General features: G+C 44.3%; 1 protein-coding gene across 2 annotated transcripts; it reads right to left on the bottom strand.

The window, feature by feature from the left end:
• Positions 1–8,805: 8,805 nt before the first annotated feature.
• Zic3 (Zic family member 3) lies at positions 8,806–19,241 on the bottom strand. 2 transcript variants are annotated; one of them, XM_027940207.2, is made up of 3 exons: positions 18,185–19,241; positions 16,932–17,095; positions 8,806–8,955 (listed from the first exon to the last, which is right to left on the bottom strand). In XM_027940207.2, the coding sequence occupies exons 1-3, from the start codon at positions 19,239–19,241 to the stop codon at positions 8,806–8,808; spliced, it is 1,371 nt and encodes a 456-aa protein (XP_027796008.1). The 2 variants fall into 2 exon arrangements, with proteins under 2 accessions (XP_027796008.1, XP_027796007.1); XM_027940206.2 differs by lacking the exon at positions 8,806–8,955 and adding an exon at positions 15,919–16,098.
• Positions 19,242–27,423: the final 8,182 nt, after the last annotated feature.

Genomic DNA, 27,423 nt, shown 5'->3' with positions numbered 1-27,423 from the left:
TACTAACACCAGGTGGACAGTTCAGTTTTTGTTTGGGGGAGTAAATACGATTGCTTAATGCTAAAACAAAAATACAAACCTATGTTCCTTTATTGGAGTGAAAAATAACTGGCTCCTTCTAAAATACTTTTCCTTAATTTTTCCATTATTATCTAATTTTGTTGGTTTACTTCACATCTCACTTGGACATCAGAGTTTTAAACTTAGGTAAGGGGGAGCTTTAGGGCTGGGGCTGGGGCTCAGTGGTAGAGCGCTTGCCTAGCATGCATGAGGCACTGGGTTTGATCCTCAGCACCACATAAAAATAAATAAAGTTATTTAAAAAATTGCAAAAAAAAAAAAAAAGGAAGCTTTACAAAGAGAAGAACTGGAAGGGGGTGGCCAGGGGTGGCCAGGGGTGGTTCATGAAAACAGATAAACCAGTCTGGTGTGTGTGTGTGTGTGTGTGTGTGTGTGTGTGTGTGTGTGTTTGCTGGAAATGGAACCCAGGGCCTCCAGTATAGTAGGCAAGCACTCTACCTACCATTGAGCTACACTCCCAGCCCTTTTTATGTTTCATTTTGAGACAGGGCCTCACTAAATTGCTGAGGCTGTCCTTGAACTTGCCATCCTCCGGTCTCAGCTGGTATTACATTCCAGCACCACCACACCCAGCCACTTTGCTTATGATACCATCATCTGACTACCTTGTGAGTTAAAATAGAGAAGAATAAAAGAAACTTTCTGTGAAGTTAATTCAGGGTCCCTGACTGTCACTGATTCTGCAGAGAAATAAATGGTGAGTTTAAAAGACGCTAACACTTAAAAAGGAAATTTTGGTATGTAGCTCATTATTTATCCAAACTGCCTGTATTGAAAAGACACTGCAGAAAGCACTCTGTTGCTTAGAAAATGCACATAAGCGAAGGAAGAGTCTCTACTTGCTTCATTCAAACAAGTATTTTCTTTTAACATATTAGAAAAAAAATCCTTTGAGCACCCATAATGTGAAAAGTTAACTTTAGAATTGGCTTTTCCTTCCAACTCACACTGTTGTAATGTCTGTCTAATAGAAGTATACGGGAATGCGAAAGAATTACCGTTCTTAATCATTACAGAAGAAGCAAGGGCATTATTTTCCGATTCAGGAAGTGCTAGGAATGTGTAAGACAGCACAGTATTTATAATGTTACCATTTTTTAATATGTCATGATCATTGACACAGAAAGCTGCAGAAACCTGGAGGAGGACTTTTGGCATAATAAATGGGAAATGATCAGGAATACAAAAAGGCTTGGATTTTGCTTTAAGTTAAACGTTAAATCAAGCAAACACATGCTGAGGAATCTACCCCCTGCTTGTGGATACCAATTTATCCCCAGATCTACATCTATGTGTCTCTGAGTGGTTGGCAAGTAACACTGGCAAAATTAGGTAAAAAGAATTGAAACAATTGCTCTTACTGGAAAAAAAAAAATTGCCTCAGACAAAAGTCATTTTGTAGTTTGCCAATTGAATAGACCACTTGGATATACTGAGTCTTAAACTAACCAGTGAACAAATAGCTAAATGGATAGTAAAGTTTCAGGAATTTTGATTTTTATCACTTTTTATAAAACATTAGTTCTAAACTTTCATAGCAGATTCACCTGAAACCATTGTCTAAAAGCAAGACCTGTAGACCCTGTCAGTTAAAAGTTTGTTTTCATTTATTTATGCTTAGTTCAAGGAATTTTGATGTAGGTGACTCATAGCCCACACCATTAGGCTAAACCATTACCGTTATACTTCTGTGGAAATATATAAATAAGCAAAAAGTAAATGTAAACTAAGGTACACAGTATATTCTATGAAAACAAACTGAAGGCATTCATTCATTCAACACTTGGTTATTGGTGGACATTGCAACAACACAAGAACAGAGTAGGTGCAAAATTCACACTTTTTTTTTTTTTTTTCAGTACTGAGGATTGAACCCAGGGCCTCCAACATGCTAGGCAAGCACTCTACTGCTGAGCTCCAGCTCCAGCACTTTTAAAAAATTTTGAGCCAAGCATGGTGGTGCACCCCTGTAATCCCAGCAATTATGGAAAGCTGAGGCAGGAGGATTGCAAATTCAAGCCCAGCCTTAACAACTTAGGGATACCCTGTCTCAAAATATCTAAATGCATCCCCAGGGGAACTGGGATGTAGGTCAGTGGTAAAGTGCTCCCAGGTTCAATCTCCAGTAGAAAAAAATTAATAATAAATAAATAAAATAAAATAAATTTTATTTTGAGCTGGAATTTCACTAAATTGCACAGGCTGGCCTGGGACTTTCTACCCTACATCTGGTATTACAGGAACACTTTTTTTTCCCTTATTCATTCATTTATTTCTGGTATTAGGGATTGAATCCAGAGGTTCCCTACCACTGAGCTACATCTCCAACTCTTTTTATTTAGTCTTGCTGAGTTTCCGAGGCAGTCCTTGAACTTACAATTTTTCTGCCTCCTGACCTATAGCAATATTTATACGGACAAAAATGAAGTTGAAAGTTAAGAAGTTATACAAATAGCTGTGTGTTTAAAAAAAAAAAAAAAGAAGAAGAAGAAGTGTGAAGCTGGTGTGGTGGTGCACACCTGCAATCCCTGCTACTCAGGAGGCTGGGGCAGGAGGATTTCAAATTCAAGGCCAGCCTCATGGGCTGGGGATGTGGCTCAAGCGGTAGCGTGCTCACCTGGCATGCTTGCGGCCTGGGTTCGATCCTCAGCACCACATACAAACAAAGATGTTGTGTCCGCCGAAAACTAAAAAATAAATATTAAAAAAAAAATTTTCTCTCTCATACTCTCTCTTTTTTTTAAAAAAAGGCCAGCCTCAGTAATTTAGCCAGACACCTATCTCAAAAAAAAAAAAGCTGTTATCTTTATACAACACCAAAACATCAAGTTGATTTAACGAATTACCCATTTTAAAGGTATACAATAACTTCATGACTAATATTGAATGATTCCTGACATGACTGATGTCTAAGCTTGCATTAGATAGAACTAGAGTTTTTGGACTAGCTAATGAATTCAAGGAGGAACATAGTGAAAGTGTTCACTGAGAACACTCTTCAAAACTTAAACTAAATCAGTTCCTGGAATGGTACTCACATTGTGCCATGAATTTAACCACTCTAGAGAGCAGGGAAACCCATGACACACATACACACATAAATGGGCCTACACACGACTCAAGCTTGAGGCCAAAATTCAACATGAGAATCAATGAGGATCCCTACTTTCATTCTAATCAATATTTTTAAAAAATCTACCATAAATATTTAAATCACTCAGTATACACTTCCCAGAGTAGTTGTTACATTTTTCTAGCTCTGAAGAGATGGGCTTTATTTCCATTTTAGCTAAGCAATTCTCTTTCTTGACTACCAGAGATATCAGTTTTGAATACTAGAGTACTCGAATGTGTACTTTTAATCTAGGCTAATGTATATGTGTGTATACGCAGCCACAAGACCTTTATTTAACACCACATATGCACCAAGTGAGTTTCAATTAGTGCAGGCTACAGAAGGGACCCTCCCCCATCCCAACAACAAAAAAAAATGCCCAAGGCCATACACTTAAAGAAATGAGTGCAAATTAAAAACAAATGCACAATTACCTTTTCAAACTGATTTAATTTTAATTAACATATTTATACTGTATAGAGATGCTCAATTTATAATACATAGAAGCAAGTGAAGATTTCATAAAATATTTACTGTGCATCAAGATTTGGCATTTATCAATTATAATTTATTTTCTGACTTAATATTTGTCTAATAGAAAACTATACTGGCTGGGCATGGTGACATACTCCTGTAATCCCAGGGACTGGCTGAGGCAGGAAGATTGAAAGAAAGTTCCAGGCCAGCTTCGGTAATTTAGGGAGACCCTGTGTCTAAATGAAAAGGGCTGGGGGTGTGACTCAGTGGTAGAGCCTCCTTGTTCAATCCCCAACGTTCACATACACACACACTAAAAAGAAGAAGAAGAAAGAAAACCATACTGGCCTTTTAAAAACATAAATGTATTTTGGGTTCTGTGTGTTTTACAGTGCTAGGACTCAAACCCAGGACCTTACACATTCGAGGCAAGTGCTCTACCACTGAGCCACAACTCCAGCTCTCAAATGTGCTTTTAAACTTTTTTCTTTCAAAATACAGAAGTGGTTATTGTCCCACATTCTAATTTTCAAGTAGTATATTCCTAGTGTTCACTTATCCAAACTGATTACACTGTTAATAGGAGCATTAGGGTTTAAATTCAGTGTTAAAATAGTTGTATTATGAAATTAATCAATATGCAATTACAGAGAATCTAATGGAGCCAGATGCATGCAACCCAGACACATGCAAATCAGAGATTAAGACTTCCTCAGTTTTATGCATATAAGCAAATTATGCAGTTAAGCAGAGCTCTCTAGTGAATGAATTGCATCCATTTTTACCAGTTGGACCATGTAATTTTTCATTTCACCGGTTCAGAGAGATGCTTTGCAACACTGAAATCGGTGTGAAGTTTCAAGAACCCATAACAAAGATGATAAAAAAAAAATGTCCTTAATGTTTTTCCTAAATTAGGACTTCATTGCCCTTCCCCACTCAATTTCTTTCACAACATGGTCTCATCGGAAAGTCTTCTGAGGATGCTTCCTTGCAGTCTCATTCAGAAGATTAAATCTAGTGCCTTGGACATAAAGATTGTGTTTCAGTGTTCAGTAATGTAACATTCAATGGAAGAAGCCTCATTTTCCATCCCTGAGATAACAACGAATCAAGCTCAAAAATCATGGAAGGCTCAGAAATGATCAAGGAATAGACGTCTGATGGAACAGATGCGCAGATGCTATGCTAGAAGAAAAGACGAATGCTGAAGTGCATAATGATTTTGAAAAGATTTCTTTATCAAACATGTCATTTGTTTAAAAGACCTGAGTTGTTGGTATCAGATGTGGGATATCAGCTTGTTAGCAAAGTGAAACATGATGGCAGCTAGATGCTGGCGATTGATGAGTCAATTGAAATCACTGATGCTCAACTGAGTGTCTTCATTTAATATGTCATTGGTCAGAAGTTAACTAAACACCTTCTGTTTTCGGTGATCACCACAGCCAATAATGTGTCACATCTCAGTGTGGCTAAGGATTTTTTTGCAAATAATAGTAAGGTCTCCAAAGAAATGATATTGACTGGCCAACAAATTACATACTCTGTTGGTGATTAGCTACAGAGATATGAGTGTGGCTTTTCTGTGTAAGTTCTGACTGGGTAACATTAGGGAATCATTTATGAACAATTTTCATAGCCTGGATTGTACCACAAATAGCCTTTTATTGTTGACTTGGGGTTTACAGAGGAAATTGTTGGCTATAACATTTTCATCATTTCACCAATGAAGTTTCTGAGGACCTGATTTAAAAAACAAAATTTAAAATGACAACAGGAACAGGCACACTTCTCAGGCTCTGAGGGTGTTCTTCTGTCCCCTGTTCTAAGGGAAAAGGCTGTGCTGATCGACTTGACCCCTGGGACTTGGTGAGATCTCACCTACAGGACTATTCAGCCATGAGTGGTACTCCAGCACTGCATGAGACAGAGACATTCATTTTGAAATTGGTCATTTATTATAACCTTGCTCATACTTGGTAACAACAACAAAGACTCAAGGAAGTTGAACATGGCTGACCCCCATATCTAATGGGCAGGATAAATATGAGGTCAAGAAGAAAGAAATAGGCAGGCAATAAACTAGGGACAAAAGTCATAATGAAAAGTCCCTTTGGTCTCTGGACAAAAGCCTTTATTATCATTCAGCAGTACAGCTCCTCTGTGGATCTCAAAGTCCCCAAGACCCATAGGAGGGAAAGTTCCCATTCAGATGGTCTAGGAAGAGGTGTGTGTTGCTTTTTTTCTTTTCTTTTTGGTGCCAGGGATTGAACCTAGGAGTGCTTAACCACTGAGCCACATTTCCAGCCCTTTTGAGCTAGGGTCTCACTAAGTTGCTTAGGTCCTTGTCAAATTGCTGAGGCTGGTCTGGAACTGGTGAACCTCCTGCCTCAGCCTCCTGAGATACTGGGATTACAGGTGTGCACCACCACGCTCAACTTTGTTAGTACATAAATAGACCTACAAAAAATTCATAATGCTCAGCCTTTCTATAGTGTTTTTCAGTAAAGTTGTCATTTTTTTTTTTCTTTTGGCAGAGCTGGGGATTGAACCTATGGCCTTACCCATGCTAAGCCCATACTCTACCACTGAGTTACATCAATTTTTTTAAACATAAAACAATCAGAGAACTCTTTAAAACATAAGAAACTAAAAGTATGGATGTTAAGTAATAAGACTAGTGGCTGATTTTTTAAAATTTTTTATCTTTTTTTTAAAGAGAGGGAGAGAGAGATAATTTTTAATATTTATTTTTTAGTTTTCGGCGGACACAACATCTTTGTTTGTATGTGGTGCTGAGGATCGAACCCGGGTCGTACGCACGCCAGGCGAGCGCGCCACCGCTTGAGCCACATCCCCAGCCCTAAAATTTTTTATCTTAAGTGAAAACATCTCCTAAGGAACACTTAAGCTTATTATAAGGATGCTGACATTGTTCAAAACAATTTGGGACACATCTTTTGGAAATGATTTCAGGGCTAGCTTTCAAGCCTTAGAAGAAAATCAGTCCCATTACTTTATAGGCACACCCGTATAATACTAACATAAATTCAATGGGAGAAACTGAATAATTTAAGACATAAGATTTAACCTTTTTGTTACATGTGAGTATCAACTTTCACATTGTAAAATTGTCACTGAATTTTAATGTCAGAATCAAGTTGTTGATTAAAGTAAAATTTTTATCCAATTAAAGGTAGACCATTAAATTATTATGTTTACAGATTTTAAGTACACAACTTATTTTTATCTAAGAATAAATGTATTCACTAGAAGATAATGAACAATAGGCATTTAATAATATTTTAATTTTATGTATTTAAATATTCATAGCTATGTTCATAAAGCCACATGCCTGATCTAGTGATTATGCTTATGAAATGCAGTATTTCTTAGATGTCCCAAATCTCCATCCATTTTCTGAAAACTGTATTGATTTGGGCCTCAGCACAAACCACTTCTTTTTTTCTTTCCCACATTTCATTCTATGGTTTTAATAAAATATTCTGGAATATTACAAGTAGGAAACTACCCAAAAGCAAAAAATGAGAATTACCTGCAAGGGGAAAAGAAGGGAATTAACATTTTCTCAGGAACTACTCTGTACTCTGTGACAGGCTCTTTATAGACATTTTCTTGTTTAGTCCTTAGAGCAACCCTAGGAGGTACAATTATTGTGGTGTAGCTGGTTCATGCACAATACTGTATCTTACCTTTCCAAAGGGTTTTTCAACAAAACCATTATAATTCCCTACTGCCTGTTTGAAAGAACTCCGTGCTTGTCCTTAAAAACAAAACAAAACAACAACAACAAAAAATCTACTGACATTGTTAGGGGTGGTTTTTTAAAATGACAAATGTTAGGGCACTGAGAACCAAAGAATCAGTCTTCTTTTTTTGGCTCTTCTATTCTTGATGTAAATGAACACCAGGAATCAGAGGGAGATGAGCATTTTTCCACTACTTAAAAATTACTATCTCATCAGTCTACTTACCAGAGATTTTAATAAAACTAGATCTAAAGATCCAATAGCAATATATTCTATCAGGCTGCAATTTTACAATACTTCATCATGGCATAATCATGCCAAATAAATAAAATGATGGCCATTTACAGATTACATTCGATTACAGATGTTCAATTTGAGAAATCAAGTATCTGGAGTTTAAAGAATTTCTCTGAAGTGTCTTCATCTTCTCTAGCACTACAATTAATGACAATTTGTATTTTAATAACACCTATACTCCATGATTCTGTTAAGTGTTCTAATCAATGGTTGCCAAGTTTTCTGTCCCAAATACCACTTCCGGGCTTCTGAATAACATACATGGTTTCTGGATGCCACTTTTGAGATTATCTTCAGCTTGGGCTTTCCTTTTCTTTCTCACCAAAACAGTGGTGTTCAAATACTCTTTTTTCTCCAAACTCCTGTATCTATTCCTTCCTTCTAATCACTCAATCAATCCTTGCCTCTGAATTCTTCCCTGACCTCCCCAGCACCTGGTGAGCCCCTGAGATGGGGGAACCGAGAGAACAAAAACAGTTGGTTGGGATTTGGTCAAGGGGTTTAGCCCCAGGTGATTGCTGTGAGAGGCCAGTATTTTTATACCATGAAAAAATGTGAACAGAGTATAAATTGTCCCAATTCAACAGGTTAATCAAGATTATTTAGGGGTTATAGTTATCACTGTAATAAAACAATAATCACAAAAATAATTTGAATGGTTTTATTTAAGTCAAACAACAATTGCAGGGATCCTGGGCATTGCTTTTGGAACATCAACATGTGAAATTAACAAATCGAGTATTCATGTTTCTAGTTTTAAACACTTCACCTCTACATGTGGAATGCAGATACTCAAAAAAGATTTGCAACAATGCACAAGATAATGCATATTGGGTTATGAATTAGGCCAGTCTTCACCTCCATCTTCCCATTTATAAATCCTAAATTGGAGGGGGGAGCATTTTTTGCTTTTTCATTTCACAAATGATTGTTCAACACAGAATAAAATACACCCAAAGAAGAAAATAGTCTTTTTATACCTAGGGAAGAAGCCACTACTCTTAAAATGATCACTTCAAGGTAACAGACATCCAAATTGATGTGGTTTTCTTTGAAACCTCATCAGTAAATCATTTCTTGCACAGTAGGTTCGGCATTAACCCTGCATTTAGGATAGGTAGTGTTATGGAGGGCTGGCTGCTGCATACCAACGTCAGTATCAAGTTCTTCGTCAGGAATTAGAGACTGTCCCGGATACCAAGCAGGACAACACTGGCAAAAAAACAAAAAGTGAACTGCAGATAGGTCAAAACAGGCCACAGTTTTTCACAGAAAAATGTCATGTTACATGGATATGCCGTTTTAAATGCTAGTTTGTGATAGAACAAGATGGAATCTTGGATTTTTAACAACTTAAGTTCAAATGGTCTTTACATAGGTTATATTTTCATCAAACACATTAGACAGTGTATACACCCTATTAGAGATCAAACATTATAAACTTGCCATCTGGTGAAAGCTATTTTTATAGTTTCTGTAAAGCTTACAATTCTCTGCATCAGATTAGTAAACAGGTTGAACTGTTATCAGATTAAAAATATACAAAATTACTTGGTCTGTTAGATGCTTTTTAAAGAACTATCTTCTTTCGTTTTAATAGATGTTGTTTATCTAATTTTCAAAGAATTTACATTCCTATGTTAAAAGTTACCATTAGACCCAGTGATCTGAACACTCCCCTCTTTAAATGCTTCCTGCAAACTGAGTGTTTTTCAAGCTGTACATTTCAATAGTTATGATAGAAACCAAAACTCAGTGAGAAGTGCCCTTTGGAGACATCATTCAAACAAATATGAGAGCTCTTCCAATTTATCACTTGCCTAGTTTCGCAGAAATCCCATTCACATAATCCCTATGAAAATCAACCAGTTTTACCCTATCAAATGACCCAGGAACACCGCAGGTATCCAGGGGAAACAGTTCACCAATGTATCTTAGCTTGATTTTAAAGTCAACTTACTAGACAATCCGGGCTCTGTTAATTCTTAAAGGGACAAACTCCCAACTGGTTAAGCTTTATCAATTTAATAAACTTTTTGTTTTCCACACTTTTGGTATCAAGAGAGTTAGCCAGGAAAAAGCTCAAACCTCAGGGTTCAAACTACAGCATGGAAAAATAAAGCATACAGCAAGCACCATTTATTTCCTTTGATCTCTCAAAGATGTCAATACACTTTTCCACTGAGGGGGTGGGAGTAGTGGCCGAGCCCGGGAAGGAAACTTCGCCCACAGGAAAGAAAAAAAAAATCAGTTTGGTGGCAATTTCAAAACAAGTTTCCAAACTGCAGAAGAGGCTCTAGCCCCTTCAACTTGCAGAAATCATGCATAAGAAAAGAACAGAAAATACTACTGGGCGTGCTTATTTTAATTGCTGGGGGTTTCCAATGCAAAGCACCACAACTTAAATGCATAGTCCAAATTCTTGCTCCAAAGCCGTCTTCTTTGTGCACTGAAAAGGAGGAAAGACAACCCCATCAATTGTTCTCTGCAGATAAAGGCACTGTTTTGCAGATTTCCCCCAGATCAGGGCCAGCCGGGCTAATGACCTGCCCACCCACCTGGGGCCCTTCCCAAGGTGGCCCTCGAGAACTGCCCCACACCTTCAGGAGAAGCCCGACTGCTTGACACTGGGCAACTCCAAGAGAGTTGTCTTTTCGTTTGGCGGTTGGTCCCCACGAAGCCGTAACCAGGAAGAGTTCGAGCCACTTATTTGCCTAGAGGAGCTGGGGGTCAATCACCACACTTTTGGGGAAAATAATCCACATTTTCCCCCGTCACGAAAGAGAATTGAAGGTGAATCCGCGGCATTCCCCCTCTACCCCCTGCGGAGAAAACAGGAGCTCTAGATCCCAGAGCTACTGGGGTTTCTTTCACAAAGCATTAAGGCAGTAAAGCAAAAGCTGAATGAAAAGTTTTCGGGATTGTGACCTACCCCCCACCCCTAAGCTAAGACCACTAGCTGTTGTGATACACACAAAAGCTACGATAGTGCCGATTTTCACAGGACCACGTTTTAATGAGATATGCAGAAAACCGGGCCTGGGCAACGTGTAGGGTTCCAACTGCCAATGGCACAAGTCTGTTGATAAGTCTGTTGATAAGAAAGGATGCATACGCGCTCCCCTCCTTACTGGCTCCGCCATTGTCCCAAGGAGAGAACAGTGTTTTTAGGGGCTTTCGCATTTTGGGGGGCTCGAAGGTGCTGTGGAATCCCGCCAAGGACACGGTAACTCGAAATGGCATCCCCTCCCCATGATAACCAAGGGGAAATGTTTTAAGTTTGGCCAAGAGGGTGAAGTGGCCTCCGGTGGGTTTTACGCCCAGGTCCTGCGGGAACCCCAACCCCCCAAAGGGCATGCCAACTTCCCACGAGAATGCCCAGGAAGAACTTCTTCGCTTCCGTTTTTCCCCCCCACCCCTCCTAATAATTCTGTGTTCGACCGCCACGACCTACATTCTCCCGCGAGCGCCCAGAGCTGCGGAATAACAAGGGAATTTAAACGACACAACAGTTCGGCAGCCCGTAGGTCTGCGTTTTGCTGCGCTCTGCGGGGGTTCGCATCCGGCCGCCATGTTCACGACTCGAGAGCCGCCCCCAAACCAACCCCCCTTCCCACATCCCTCGGCTCCCCTCCCTCCCTCCAAGCTCAGCCGAGGCCGCCGTGGCGCTGCAAAGCCGCTTTCAACTCTACCCCCCACCCCCTCGCAGCAAAATCCGACTCGACGGCTGCGGGGTGTGCGCCTGCGCACGGTGGACGCGGGAGTGGGGGTGGCGAGGGGGGGAATCCTACGACCCCCGGCCGCGGCTTGAAAAGGCAGGAGCCACGGGGAGCGGGGGAGGGGTTGGGGCCTGGGCCTGAGCCTCCTCTTTCCTCCCAGCGGGTCCCTGCTCAGGCCCTGGCCCGGCTCTCACACGTGCGCGCTAAAAACCCACTTCAAAGTCTGTTCCCGGCGCGGGGGCGGCCCCCTTTGGGCCGGCACTCGGGCTCCGGCTCGGGCTGCCAACCGGGCTCTGGGCCTTGCCGCCCCTTCCATCCCAGGCGCTGCGGAGATACCGGAGCGCCAGCGATGAACCCCGGGAGCCGCGAGTGGCCTTCTTGTAGACGAGTACCACCCTCCCCACCCGGACCCCACCCCCACCGCTTTAGAAAAATGAATTGAACACAAAGTTTGCGGCCAGCGCTACGCTATGGCCTTCGGAGCTCACCATTGTTTGGGCTCGTATTGACCCCAGGTCCGGATTAGGCTGCGGCTGATTCCTGCTTTACAGCCGTGCCGGCCTAATGAGGCCGGGAGGCGATGGGGCGCGAAGCGTCCTCGGAGCCCAGGCGACCGCCGGCTTACGGCCGCCAAGGGCCCTGTAGGTGGAGGTCAAAGGGTCAGCGGGCAGAGACCTCGAGAGAATTGACCCTAGGAAATGAGGTCCCCTCCTCCCCGCCCGAGCCTCAACCAGGACTTGCAAGAATTTGGTGTGTGGACACGGATCCTGAACGTCCCAACTAGGGGCCTGAGGACTGTCGGACCACTGTCGCGACTTCCGAAATGTCTGGCCGCGTCCCGGGCCAAAGTCCGACGGGAGACCTGGGCTTGGAAGGGCAGAGGCTTGTCAGAGAAAACCAGCCTAGGTGTCAGGAGAACCAGAGCACACGTCCTTCAGTGTATGGGCACACTGATGGCGATTTTTTCAGAAACGTAATGTGTTAAGAGCCCCCTTAGACTTTCTCTGGTTTGTTTTCGGGAGATTGTCTTAGAAAACGGGAAAAGGGGGGAAGAGGGAGCCGGAGGCGACAGAAGCAAAGAGAAATCAGGCGGGGAGAAGGGGGGAGGGGCGAGAAAGTCCAGAACACACCAACTTTCCAGGGAGCCTTTGTGAGCAGAAGTCTCCAACCTTCATCCTAGCTAAGACCGACTGCTCTGCTTAGCCTGGATCCTGATCTTTAACCTTCCCAACTGGATGAAGGCCAGACTTGTCTTGCGTGGAAACAGCTCTGCAAATAGCCACCTCCTCTTTCCCCACTAAACAGTGGGAATCACCCATTTTGAAAAAGATAATGGATTTTAACAAAGGTCCTACCAGGTGCAGGAAGGAAAAAAAGGAGTAGATTACTAAAAGCCTAGCCCCAGCTACTAGCTTTAGCATTTATTATTGGGGGAAGAGGGATTGTTGTGCTTGTTCTTTAAATTATTTCCTGAAAATTCAAGAATGTAAATGTGCATTCCCAGAATCAGACTATGAGAAGACTATCTGTATAAAGTTTTCTATAAAATTAATGTGTTCTTTGAAAAATGAGAAGGACGTACGACATACTTTTGAGAAATTTGCTGTGCCCAAATTAGAGGTAGTCATGTAGAAGAGCAAACTTTTATATTCTCTTAATATTGGTTACCCATCATTGCTATTTGATTGGCATTTTCCTCTTTTAGGACATTCACAATGCTTTCCTGTGAATTTTGTGGTGATTTCAAGCAACTAAGAAAAGAGGAAATTGTCTCCTAAGGAGATATTTAATATATTTAATTGGGGAAGGCAACTTTCTGAGTGAATCTTGCCCCAACCCATCTTCTTTTAAGGTTAAGTTAGGTTGGGGGTTGGGGGAGACTCATGGAGAAAATAGTAAACTGTGAAAGTTCATTGCATGTTAGGAGAAAAGCACACATTTATATTTCACAATGGCACACATTTAAAGCTAGTCTTATGAATATACACTTTCCGAAAACTTGATGAGAAAACTTGATGAGCGTTTAAAATGGTCTCCAGTTTGAAGTGAAGGAAAAATCCTGAAATAGGAATCTGGTTCAGCACCTTCAATGTCAAGGTCAAGAATGGAATGTCTGGGTGGGGAGTGGTAGATTGACCTGGTTACCTGCTCATAAGTGGAGTCATCCCAATCTCTCTGTTCCTGACATTCACACAGCCTTGGATATAGGTGGAGTAAAGTGCAAAAGACCCCATTCTCCACTAACAAAAAATTGCCTCCAAAGTAATTTGCAATTAGAAACTGTCAATAATTGTCTGTTGACAAAGATCAGCAGATAACAAAACAGATTGCTTCAACTGTATCCAGGGAATCAGAGTTTCTTTTAATCATCAGAAATTCTCTAAGCATTTCAATTTTTGGTTGATTTATTTGAACATGAAAAAAAATATTGGGCACCAAATACAAAAATGTTATAACATAAATAAGATGTGCCAATACTTTATTTCTTCAAAAAGAACAATCAACAAAATTCTAGAATTGAAAATCATTATATATAATACCAAATTGACTGCCACCAAAAAACTCAGAGCATTGCCCCTTAAAGAGAAAGAGGTACTTAAGCCTATTCATTACATTTCTAAATACTTTACAATTCCTTATCTCCACCTTCTGTAATTCATGCAGAGATTGGGCTCTCAATAACAAACAGCACCCTAATAAAAAGGTCTCAACACTCTACCCACTCCAACCCCCCAAAATAGTAATCAATTTCTTTTCCACAGAACCATTGTAAAAAGAACTGCTTGTCCAAAGGAGTTGCTTCACTGAAGATTAAATGGATTGTTAACATTTTATCACAAAGCAAACAACCATTTTTCATTGTTATTGATTTTAATGGAAACAATGCTCTTAACATCTTTGCCTACAAATAATGAACTTTAAAAATAACATATTTTGCAAATGTTTTCTTTCCATAGTATCATTTTGGAACTGCTGCAGTTATTACACCGCTATATAAATGTTATGAAAAATTGTGATAATTATGAATTGAACTATATACAGCAAACAAATCAGCCTTTGCCTTCCAATATTTAAATGGACTATGGTTCTTTTAAGAAGCACTTTCACCATAAGTAAGCACTGCTCAACTGGTCTTGCTCATCACCACTGTTCCAGACATACACTATCTTTTGAAAATATATAGAGCTAGATAGATTTGATAGGCAGATTAGATAAATTCATAGATACAAACGCATATAGGTACATGGATGATCTCTAGATAGAACAGACATGCATCCTGCCGCAATTTTCATTTTTATGTAAGGTAATAAAGAACTAAGGGACATAAAGCTAATTAGGTTACCTTATGTTTATATATGTAGGGCAGGGATGATTAAATCCAGCTTCTCAGTCTTTGAAGTACAAGATTGAGATGTCATGGCCACTAACTGAATTGATCAGTAATATTTGATTTGCATGCCGAAAATCCAGGACAAACACATTTAAACTCGCAGTTAAACAACCATCTGAGCTAGAGATAAAGAAAAGAGGGTCCTCCCAGATGGAAACTGACACTATAAGGAATCTATACTGCAATAGAAAAATAATTTAACAATTAAAAAAGGGATCTGAGTGAGTTATAAATACCAACAAACAAGATTCAATTTGCTCATTCTCCTCTTTGTAGAAGGAGGCTGTTACAAAACAAGAGAAAAGAGTCAGTGGTTCAAAAATTGTAAATTGTGTTCTTCTTTCAAAACAATAAATTTTTAATGCTAAAGCAGTTATAATCAAAAGCTGTACAGAATTTGTTAGAAAACATTTATCCATAAATATTGTTCAGTTCCCGGCACTTGCAGCAATAATTAAATTACAAACGATAAATATGGCATCAACGGATATGTATTTACAAAAAAAAAAGTTATTACAAAAGGCAACTGTATACTAAACGTCACAATCTGTGTAGAGTAACATCATATCCTCAGCCTGAAAAAATACTGAACAGTTTCGACCCCATTAGACAAAGATACATTCACAAGTGTAATGCTTTGAAGAAAAAGTTCAAGACATAACAGGACTTTGGCATGGTTTAAGACTGTGAGAGTTTAAACAATCACCACTAAGGCGAAGAAGAAATTCCATCAGTTTTAACATCACCACCACCAAGCCTTCTATAACTTCCTCAAGAAACAGGACAAATGTTAAAATGAACTGAAGGAGTCTCAGAATGGGGTATGCAGAGAGCAAGAGGAAGGGGAGAAAAAAGCAGTGAAAAGATTTTGTAAAAAATCCTTCAAATGCCAAAATGTATTTTCTAATCCTGAGAAAAGGGCATGGCTACTTTGGGATTTTGCCCAAAACCTTCCTGGACAATTGCAATTAACAAGATGTAGCCCTATGTATGGCCTCTTGCTTTAAAACTCCATTTCCATCTGATTGGTCTCAGTTTTCTTTTTAAAATGCATTTTGGTTGTCCTCAGACGTACCATTCGTTAAAATTGGGAGGAAGTCCAGGGTTGTGGCTGGTGCTAGTTTGAACTGCAGAAGGGGTTTTAGTGGTATCTTTACTGTTTGCAGAAGCTATAGCGGGTGGAGTGGAAGATTCATAGCCTGAACTGGCAGCAGGGGAGGAATCTGACCCTTGAGATTCATGAACCTAAAATTAACATGTATATATTATAATGAATATAATTCCAACCGGCAATGTGCAAGCAAAAACAAGAGCAGAATTTGAGCACTGTAAGAGCAAGACCGCCCAGTGACCCACTTAAGAGAAACATTTTTTTTTTTTTTTTTTGCTGCTGTTGTTTTGTTTTTATTTTCCATATTACCCATGTCTAGAAAACCCGGACATATTCGTCAAAAACGAGGTTCTATACTAAGGCATTATGGAAAAGGAATAAAGCACTCCATTTTAGTCCTGCCACTTCAAAAATGCTGACTCCGTGGATGGAGTAGGTGAGCAGTTACTCTGAGGGACCCCATAAAATAGTCACTCCCAGCCCAGGTTTCACCAAGCCGCTTCCGGCTTGGGAAAGCAGGTATAGAGAAGAGTGGCACAGGGACCCTGGACGCTGCCTGCCAAGTCTTTAGACAAATGTGTGGGAATCAGACCGCGCTCCTCGGCCCCATTGTTTTATCCAAAGCCGAAGAGCAAATGAACGACCCTCCCCCGGGTTCGGCGCGGCCACTCTCCATTCCCACCGCAGGCTGAGCCGGCAAGAGGCGGCCACTGCAGCCTCAAGCCCAGGCGAGCTCGGCTAGAGCTTCCCAGTAAACAACTGATAGTTCCTCCACTCTCTCCCCCTCCCAACTCTGCTCTCTCCTGCCCCCCCCCCCATCCCCAAAATGGGTTCAAGGTGTCACCGCTGCAGCAAATCGGATTTAACGTGGAGGACAGAGGGTTGGCAGCGCGGGCGCTTCCGTTCCGCGGCCCAGTGTCGGGCCGGGTGTTTACAAACCGCCGACCGCTAATAAAGAGGTAATTACCTTCATGTGTTTGCGCAGGGAGCTCGGGTGCGTGTAAGACTTGTCGCACACTTTGCAGATATAGGGCTTATCCGAGGTGTGCACATGCATGTGCTTCTTGCGGTCGCTGCTGTTGGCAAAGCGTCTGTCACAGCCTTCAAATTCACATTTGAAAGGTTTCTCACCTGCAAAATGTAAAAATGCAAAAGAGAGAAAATAGTCAGGGCCGGGAGCTTCCCAGAGAGGAGCAGTGCGAGACTGAGAGCCCAGCAGTCTTCCTGGAGGGAATGCAAACTAGGGGAGACTGGGACATCATTTTTCCCTGGAGAAAAAATGGAGAGTGTTGGTTGAGTCCGCTGGGCTGGGAAGGAACGGGGCGGGAGTGGGGCAGGGCCGGCCCAGAACCTGATCATCCCTTTGTTCTCGCAGGACAAGAAAGCTCCTGGCTCCTCAGAAGTTTCCCCCAACTTGTGGTTCCACTCCACCGGGCCATGTTCAGCCACCACCACGGCGATGTAACCGAGCCCGGCGGGACAATGGATCGGGGATGGGACAATCCCATTCAGTCGCTTCTTTGTACCTTTTAATTTGCCTCTTTCACATGTAGCGGTTTTGCCAAGTCCAGTATTAAAAAGCCTGGGCAGTGGTACTTAGTGTTCGAAAACAGAAAAAATACATAAATCCAGGGGCTATAGACAGTTTTACAAGATGCTCTGAACAAGCCACGAAACTGTGGTGCCTTTTCTACTTTAGCTTTCCTCCCGGAGGACTGAACTGAACCAGGAACTCCAAATAAAAATAGTTTGACAAAAGTATCAGTCATTTAATTAGGAGATGTGCCAATCAAGTGTAAAAAAGAGCGGAAGTATCCGAAAGTTAGTTTTCATTAGCATTTCTATGGTTGCCTTCCTAGAATGTGTGCCGAGAGGCTAAATCGCTTGTAAGCAATACGCTCTCAACACATTCGGAGTCTCTTCATAGTAACCCAGAAAGGGATACAAAAAGAGGCGGCGCCAGTTTGTTCCAGGGCGCGAGAAGGTCCCAATTAGTTCCTGAGACTGCAGAGCAGTCGGCCCGAGAAGTTTGAACTGGGCAAAAGTGCCTCAGGTCGGGGTGGGCCGGGATGGAGGGGCACTGACAGCGCTTCACTCCGGAACGGCCTTGGCGGGGCGCCGCCCCTCTTCTTGGCGTTCACCCTTGCACCCTGCCTTCCAAGTCCGCTCGGTAGCCGGGTTCCCCTAGCGAACCCCTCACCCACCTGTCTTTCCCCTTACCTGTGTGGGTCCTCTTGTGGATCTTGAGGTTCTCGGAGCGGGCAAAAATCTTCCCGCATCCCGGGAAGGGGCACGGGAAGGGCTTCTCGCCCGTGTGTACTCGGATGTGGTTGACCAGTTTGTACTTCGCCTTGAAGGACTTGCCCTCGCGGGGGCACTCCTCCCAATAACAGACGTGGTTGTTCTGCTCCGGGCCCCCCACATGCTCCATGGTGACATGCGTCACCAGTTCATGCATGGTGCTGAAGGTCCGGTCGCAGCTCTTCTTGGGCCGGCTTAGTTGAGCTTCGTCGATCCACTTGCACGACAGCTCCTGCTTGATGGGCTGCCGCATATAACGGAAGAAGGCGCCCGGCCCATGGTGGGCCGCCACGTTCACTCCCATGTTCATGTTCATGGGGCTATAGTTGGGAAACTGCGCGCTGGCCGCATAAGGGTCCGTGCGCGGGCTGGCCACCGGGCGGTAAGGGTCAGGACGGCCAAACAGCTCTCCACGCAGCCCCAGGTGGACCTGGTTGTTGTCCACGTGCCCTGTGGGCGACGGGTGCCCAGCGCCCTGCTCATGCAGCCCGGGAAAGAGCAAGTAACCAGGGGGCTCAGGAATACCAGCTGGAGCGTGCAGGCTACTAGCGGAGCCAGCAAAGAGCCCGTGCTGCCCGCTTCCCGAGGCTGCCTCGCTGAGCCCAGAGCCGCGCTGGCGGAAAAGAAAGTCGCGCGTGGAGTTGAAGGCAGCGGACGCTGCGCCGCCGTAGCTGGGTACCTGGCTGGCATGATGATGGTGATGGTGGTGGTGATGGTGGCTCAGGGCGTTGGCGTAGCCCGAACCCTGCGGCGTGAAAGCCGAGCTCTGGCTGGAAGACAGATCGTGTGCCGCGGCCGGGCTGAGCTTGAAGGCAGCAGCGGCAGCAGCGGCGGCGGCAGCGTGGGTTGAGTCCCCGAAGGGATTCAACCCCATGCCCGCCGGCTCGCGGTTGGGCATCTCGTGGTGGCGCGGCGCGCCAAAGCTGCCCACTCCCAGCCCGGGGAACTGCGGGCCTCCGTCCAGGAGCATCGTCATAGGTGGGGCGTTCTGGACACGGGCGATCCGGTTTAAGTGAGCAAGGGTGCAGGAGAGGGAGATTTTCGAAGTGCCGTAGTGCCGTAGGGATGGCGGCAGCCGGATACAACTAGGACACCGCCAAGGCGCTACCAGGAGCCGCAACTTTCCGTGGCTGCGAGAGTCTCCTGCAGAGGGATAGGAGGGAGGAGGGGAAGAAAAAAGGGGGGTGGGTTTGAGGGAAAAGGAGGAGGGAGGAGAAAGGAGGAGGAAAGACTCTGGGAGTAGACCTGGTTTAACAAACTAACAGGAGCGCACAAAGAAAAATAAGCTAAATAATAAGTGGAGGGCGGGGTTTGCCAATCCTGTCCCGGGCACCCCTCCTCTACCCGAGAGCGCGGAACCCTGGGGCCAGGAGGCTGGATACCGGCCTCCCGGCTGGGCCGCTCCAAATAGCGGAGCCCGATCGCGGCCGACAGGCGGGCAGCGGGCAGCAGGCAGGCTCGATCTTCGCTGCTCCCCTCGCGAGTCCCAGCCTCTTCGCCTCCAGAGTAATGTCCTTGGACTGATAAAGTCAATCACTCACTCCTCTCACATAAACCGAGCGGGAGGCCGGGCGGCGCGCGCCAATGGGGAACCAGCTGGCCTACGGTCACCTGACCCCCGGCCCGGCCGCCCATTGGCCGCCGCCACACTGATTGACAACGCGGAGCGGAGAACATGGCAGCCGGGGTAGAGCGACCGCAGCTGATTGGGCAGCTGCCGGGCGCCTGGCAGGTGAGGCGGCGGCTGCCTGGTGTCCGCGAGTGGGCTCCGCGGGGACTGTGCGGCTGTGGGGAGCTGGAGCCAGGCTTCAGCCGGCAAGTGGCGGGGCGGAGCTGGGCCTCTCTGTGACTTCGTCTCGGCCCCAAGCGGGCCCCAAGCACCCCTGGCGCGCCCTTTACCCGCTTTGGCTAAAGAAACTCTTTGCCCTGTGAGGATCTTTTCCACCGCCGCGCCCGTTCGATGTCCAGTCCCGCTTGCCCCCCGTCCCCCGCAACCTCACCACCTTGAGAACGTTCTTCCTTGGTAGCCGCAGGGCGCAAATGCCAGCGTGAGCGTAGCAGTTCCGCGCTCCTGGCCCAGCTGCTGCTTCCCCCTCACACGCCACTACGAGTATAAGGTCCCGAGACCCCAGACCCAGGCCGGGCCATCTCCCTGCCCGTGGCCCCAGCTGGCGGCAGCGGTCCAAGGCCCAAACGCGAAGAAACGATTGTAATTAGACCCGATTTCCTATACTTCCTTCTGAACTAAGCTTTGACCCTTTAGTTTGTGAGTAGCTGTTTTACTCGCCGATACTCACTTCCCCCAGCACACACCAGACACAACACAGCAAACGTACAACACAATAAACTTAAGCGCACAGCAGGAAACACGAACGCAGCACAGTAAACACAAGCACGCCACATGAAACACAACACACTAAACATGTGCACAACCAATAACAACGCTACACACAACACAATAAGCACAGGCACACAACTAGACACAATAGAGTAAATACACATACATAATACCAAACACGCACAAATACTAGACACGCACAGAACACATTGTATGCAAAACACAACACACTAACACATAGTAAACACACTAGACCCACACGGAATCAGCGTGGTTTCCGTATCACTGGGCTAATCAGCTTTGAATTCTCAACATTTTCAAACGCAAAAGCAGGGAGGGGGAATGGGGACAGTGAGATGGAATTTTCTTCCCTCTGAAGCCTGAGCTTTGCTCTCTTCTACTCCTACCGGGGAAAGCACGTAGTGACCTAGGGAACTGCTTACCCCTTAAGGATTTACTTTCCCTGGGCGTGTGTTGGAGTCGCCCCCCGCCGCCGCCCTCCGTCTGGTGCAAGGTCTTTCTTGGACAAAAATGACCAGGTTCAGACAGGGTTATAATTCCACTCAATTTTCTGTCTGCCAAGGCATTTGCAAAGAATGTAGGAGAATGAGAGTAGGAAAAAAGACCGAGAGAAAGATGGCTGTGATTGTCACATCTCTAGCGGGGCAGAGCCCCAAAGTCTGCGCCTTGAGGCAGCCTCACAGGCTGGCCGCCATCTCTCTGTAGGAAACAGAACATCTGATCAAGTTCAGAGGCGCCAGGAGAGACCGCCTCAAGCAGCGCTTTATAACTGCAGTCTTTCACTTCCTGCCCCCCAATCTGCCTGGCCTGACCAACACTTCACTACCTTCTTTGCCAGTTTGCTGGGGGAAAACCCTGAGGATACCACATCATACTGTAGTCGCCCCTTCCCATCAAACTCGCCCCAATCTCCCTCCACTTCCAGAGCTCTCTCCCCAGGTTGGAAGGTGAGTTCACTGCTGACTTAAATTATTGCATCTACCGAAAACAGGCTCTCCAAGAAGGGTTTCATTGTCGCTCAGCAGAGGGTTTCTTTGCGGGGCTGGGGGTGTTTCAAAGAAGAATAAATATGCTTAAATCATGCAAATGAATTCCCTAGAGTCAGGTTTATAAAAAGGGAAGATTGCTTTTCTTTCTTTTCCCTTTCTCTTCATTTTCCCCTTTCTTTCCTTCCTTCCTTCCCTCTACCTCTCTTTACCTCCCGTCACCCCCCACCGACCCTGGGCATGTAGCTGGTTGGGAAAAGTTTGGATTTCCTCAGAGCCCTTTCTGGGAGAGTGATTCTTCAGGTTTGGGGACCGGGAGGGGGCGGTTGTCCTGCTTTGGCCGGGTCAACCCTCAGCGAGAATTTCCGGGTGTCCCAGCTGGTACCTGGATAAACGAGGGCCTTGCGCGCTTGGGAGTCAGGGAAGGCAACCCCGCAAGGGAACGCAGAAGGGGAGCTGCCGCGAGAGCCTAGCATTCTCCTTTTTTTGGGGAGGAGTCTCGAACGCAGGGCTTGAGGATGTTGCCGCATCTGACCTACCGGGTACCCAATGTCCGTTTTGATGCAGCCACATTTCGATAATTAATTGCCTCCAGCACGTGCTCTGTAGTCCCTGGAACAAAAAGGCATAATTCAATTAGATCATCAGCCGAGAAGTGGGGAGGTGGGGGGGGGTGCTTGTTAAGGGGCAGACCTGAGGCAGTTCAGCTAGGCCAAAACCCTGGGTGGTGGAGCTCTTCCCCCAGCAGCCCGGCCCATCCCGAGTGTGTGGTTCTGAGGGGGTGTCCTTACTTAGTGAAGCGCTGGGGTCCAGGATGCCCCCAAAGGGAGGAGGAGGCTGGGGGCTTTGTGAACAGCAGGGTAGAGTCAGACCATTTCGAATTCCTGTTTCGCTTGGTCTGGGCAGGGCTTTCCTTTTTGGGGAAGGGGAACCCTGACTCTTAAAACTCGGATAGAAAGCGACATCTCTCCAGAAATTGCAAATCACCGCATGAGAGGGGGGAGAAGAAAAGCACCCCCCACCACTCAAAAGCAAATCACTGCTAAGGCGAGGGAAAAAAAGTTAAGTGGTTTCCCCTCCTCCCCAAACACGGTTTTTGGAGGACACCCTGAGAACAACTTGGGGGGACAGGAGGCTTTGGGAATCTAAGTCTGAGAGCAGGGTGATGGCTCAGACAGGAAAGCGAGAAGGAGAAAAGTTTTTGCACACAGTCTAGGACCAGGCAGGAGAGAGCTCTCCTCTTTTCATTTTTCAGGTGGAGAGAGGAATCACAGCGCTGGGAAGGGCAGGACCACTGGAACCCCGGTCATGATTTTTTTTTTTCCCCCGCTATAACCGAGGCTCCCTCAACAGCTTTGGCTTACTGGGGTTTACAAGTGTATTAGGTAGCCTAAATTAACCAATAAATCTCTTTTATGCATCCCCCACTTGTCTGTATGGATAGGAAATATAATGGAATCCTTTCCCTCACACTGGGTTCAAATAGTAAATAGGAAAAAGATTTATTTTTATCCCCATATCTAAAGCAATAAATAAAACTAGAGAAACTGATCATTGCCAAACTAGCTCAGTTTTTGAGTCCGATTTTTAGGATCTATCCTGAAGAAGTAGGAGGAAAAGAGAATATCTTAGGGATAGTAGGATAGAACTGGTTTCTCCGAACAACCCAGAACCCCCATCTACAGCGCTTTGCCTTTCCTTCCAGCCTCCTGAAGAACAAAACATGTATAGCACATTGTGTTATCATGCAGGACTTCTTTCTAAACCCATTTTCTGTGGTGGACTTGAAATGATCCTAACTCGGAGACCTAGCGATTTTCTTTAAGTCCAAGGGAAACACTGCGGTCTTTTCTTCTGTTTTGTATTTAGAAAAGACTTGCAATCTAACACTCCCAACATTTTAAAGACCCTTTAAACCCAGCAAGCGGATTTCCGTTCTGTCAATGCTTCCTGATTTATTTCAATAAATGAATCTTTGAATTCAGGAAGGGAATTATTCCAAGAAGCTGAATTTGGTGCCCCTGCCTCTCCCTAGTAGAGCACAAAGTATTTCTCGTTGAAACATGTCCTTGAAACTCACCATTATTCTCACTTTTTTCCCCTGGTAAAGGACACTTTCTTTACATAAATGCCTACCCTCTCTTTAGAGTTCCAGATCTTTTAAAAAGAAAAACTGCAAATGGCAATAAAAAATGAAGGGGGAAGAAAGCTGGGGAAAGAATGCATTTTTAACTCCTCTTTATTTTTATGCTAAGATAAAGCTCTTAATTGGCTTCGGAGGCTGAGCTGAACGATCTCTGGGACCTGCGGACACACTCTCCAATCCCTCGCTGAGCTCCAGATTTTATTGACTACATGAGAGTTTTCACTATAGTCCCATCATTTGACAAATATTATATAAGCCCTCAATACCTCTAAAATTCAATAGAGAAGGAACAAATAGATATTGTTTATCGAACCTTTTTACATATCTGTTTTGTCTTTGTCCTCTGCAGTTTAAGGCATATTGTTGCCTAATGTAATGAAATGCAAACCAAACGAGAACGAGACATTTTCATTGTACTTGTCAATCAGGGCTGTGCAGACAGATATATACACTTGAACTTCAGAGACACAGGCTTAAGTAAATAGGGCTGAACTTGGAGAAGGAAAGCTGAGAGTTGAATTAGAGCTATTAGAGCTATCAGAATCCAGTTTGGGATTATGAGGGGAGTCCCTGAAATAGAAGAAGTGGAGTGAAACCCTAGGTGGCAGGCAGTGCTCATCAGCCAAGTGTGGGTGAAAGGCTCATAATGATCTGTGGTCCTGGCCCTCTGGGTCCTGTTACCAAAGAGTATCTTTACTGCTCTGTGGGTGTCCAGCTGTTAGCCTCCAGTAGCAGTGTAGCTTCTGGTGCCAGAAGGGCAAGAGGACATTCCCTTTCTAGATCAGAACACCTTAGAGGAGGGAAGTACCCAGGCTAGGGGAGAGGCAGATCCAGGCAAAAACCACAGAAACATGATAGCATACTGGATTTGTTTACAAGTTCTTCCCCAGAGACCCAAAGAGATGGGATGAAGAGAAAGGATTTGGGGTCCCAACATTCCTGACACTGGACCCCAAGTTCTTACTAAGTTTCTAAATGCTGTATTCACTATTTTTGTTTGTTTGTTACCGGGGATTGAACTCAGGGGTACTTGACTGCTGAGCCACATCCCCAGCTCTATTTTGTATTTTATTTAGAGACAGGGTCTCACTGAGTTGCTTAGCGCCTCACTTTTGCTGAGGCTGGCTTTGAACTTGTGATACTCGTGCCTCAGCCTCCTGAGCCACTGGGATGATAGACGTGCACCACCGTGCCTGGCTAATGTTCTACTAATTCTAAAATGTAAATGATGCTAGTTCCAAAGCTAGTAAAGAGAAGCCTTGGACTATCCTGAAATATTCGCCCTTTCATTTCTCCTTTGAGATTAAATCCCAAACCCAAAGTGGCAGGAAAGTTATCTCTGGACCATATCATGGTTTCTAGCAGTGATGTGCATCCTTGGTACTTAGGTCTGGGGCCATCATTTCCCTGATCCAGTTCTATGTAAACATTACATCTTCTTTCTTCCCTCCTCATTAAGGGTGGACTACATTTCCTGAATTATCTTTACTTTTGCCCAAGTGGAGAGTATGAATTCCTGACCTCTAAAAATGCTCTCAGACGGGGCTGGGGATATGGCTCAAACGGTAGCGCGCTCGCCAGGCATGCGTGCGGCCCGGGTTTGATCCTCAGCACCACATACAAAGATGTTGTGTCCGCCAAAAACTAAAAAATAAATATTAAAATTCTCTCTCTCTCCCTCTCTCTCTCTCTCTCTTAAAAAAATGCTCTCAGACTCCCAAGGACCTTCATTTAGTTCTGGAATGGTATTTTGTGAAATCAAATTGCCTGTTGTTTTTGCACTTGGCTTGGGGTCATTCATGTGGTCCTTTCCTAGTGAGAAGATGAGAGGCAGGGGCTTTGATATTAAAGCATCAGGACTTCCCTTTCTTTCCCCTTTTCTCACCTACTCCCAAAGAGACAAAGTGGGGGTGAATTAGACTAATATCTGGTTTGGACTTGAATGACAAACTATGGACTGCAAACTACAAGCCAGATCTGGCCCATAGCCTGTTATATTCATATGGCTCCAGGAGACAAGAATGTTTTAAAAACATCTTTAAAGGGTTAGACATAGAAAGAGGGGAGGAGATTATGCTACAGAGACTGAATGTAGCCTGAGAAGCCTAAAATATTTTCCATTTGGTCCTTTACAGAAAGTTTGAGACCGTATTCTCAGCAGAGGCTAGATATTCTTAACTGGTAAGTTTTATTAACCATCACCCTCCTACTTTTTAATATTCATTTTGCACATGGTGTGAATTTTTTTTCCCAGTCTCACACCTCAATTATTTCCAGGGATCACTTTGGTTTAGAGAAAGGTAAAAAAGTAGTGGAGGGAGGAGGAGCCCCAAGGAGAAAGAGGGGATGAGAAGAGAGAAGTGAGGAAAAAGAGTTGTGAATATCTCAATCAGTGACTAGGTGACCTCTGACCCTGAGGGTGGTTTTATTGTCTTTCTCCTTTGGCTAGAGATACATAGTTTATTGACCCTTTCTGCGTGACTGAGCCCTGAGGGGCAACCACAGCTGCCAAACCAAGCAAGGCATTTGAGTCCAGGCAGAGGCCCCTAAGCAGCCTGCCTTCAGGAAGCCAAGGGGAAGTGACCCCAATTCCCTAGGCATGGGGAACTTTGAGGAACCAAGAGGTCAGTCCCCTCTCTCCCAATCAACTGCCCCTCATCAGTGAGGGCCTGAAGTTTGCCCCTTTCCTCTTTCTCTCCCAGAAACACTTGCTCGCTTTCTCCCAGGAACAAATGCCAACAGTCAGTAGACTAAGGTTTCCTCTGTGCACCTCCCCCCTTCATACTGTAAAGATAGGCTAGGCTAGGGATGTAGCTCAGTGGTAGAACATACTTTATTTAGCATGCCTGAGGCCCTGGCTACCACCCCCAGCACCAAACTAATTATTTAATTAATTAAGGTAGATAAATTTAAAGATTCCAGGGTGCTTCCAACACCCCAGCTTGCCAGGTGCCTTCTCTCCTTTTAGTGTAGCTTCCCATTTTCTCCTCCTCCTTCCTTCCTCTCCAACCTATCTGGAGTTTCTCTTTGTGGGCAGCATATTTCCTCTTCCCTTAACTCTTGACTCTCAGACTCAGTTTTGTTAGATTGCAGTTTACTTTTTGAGTCTGGCCCAGACTGGCAAAGAGTTACCTCCTGGCCCAGGTAGCCACTCCACTCATGTAAAGTTGCCAAATTTGGCACATAAAATTCAGGACATTCAGGTACTTTTGAATTTCAAGTGAGCAAATTTTTTTTTTTGACTACCAGGGGTTTGAACCCAGGAGGGGTGCTTTACCCACTGAGCTACATCCCCAGCCCTTTTATTATTTTTTGTTATTTAGAGACAAAGTCTTGCTATGTTTCCTGGCCAACCTCAAACTTGTAATCCTTCTGCCTCCACCTTCCAGATTCCTGGGATTACAGGAGTGCCCTTCAGATAGATAGATAGATAGATAGATAGATAGATAGATAGATAGATAGATTGATTTATAGTCTGTTCCAAATATGGCATGAGACAATTATACTAAAAGATTCTCTTCATTCTTTATCAGGACTTTGAATTTAACTTTATCTTATAGCAGTATGGTCTGGATGGGCTAAATAAATTATCACATCAACAGAGCTCTTCTAGCCTAAATGTGGCCTGCCTACATGCCACCTTCTATGGAGGGTAGAGAAAGGGGCA

This window comes from Marmota flaviventris, chromosome X, assembly GCF_047511675.1.
Source record: "Marmota flaviventris isolate mMarFla1 chromosome X, mMarFla1.hap1, whole genome shotgun sequence".
NCBI classification, from domain to species: Eukaryota; Metazoa; Chordata; class Mammalia; order Rodentia; family Sciuridae; genus Marmota; species Marmota flaviventris.
The sequence above is the reverse complement of the archived record's forward strand: the minus strand, read 5'-3'. Positions and strand labels throughout refer to the sequence as shown.

Coding starts and splice junctions, on each gene's coding strand:
- Zic3 (XM_027940206.2), bottom strand. CDS start 19,241: ATGACGATGCTCCTGGACGGAGGCCCGCAGTTCCCCGGGCTGGGAGTG. Junction 17,096..18,184: donor CCACAAGAGGACCCACACAG/GTAAGGGGAAAG, acceptor TACATTTTGCAG/GTGAGAAACCTTTCAAATGT. Junction 16,099..16,931: donor CCCTGCGCAAACACATGAAG/GTAATTACCTCT, acceptor TGTTAATTTTAG/GTTCATGAATCTCAAGGGTC.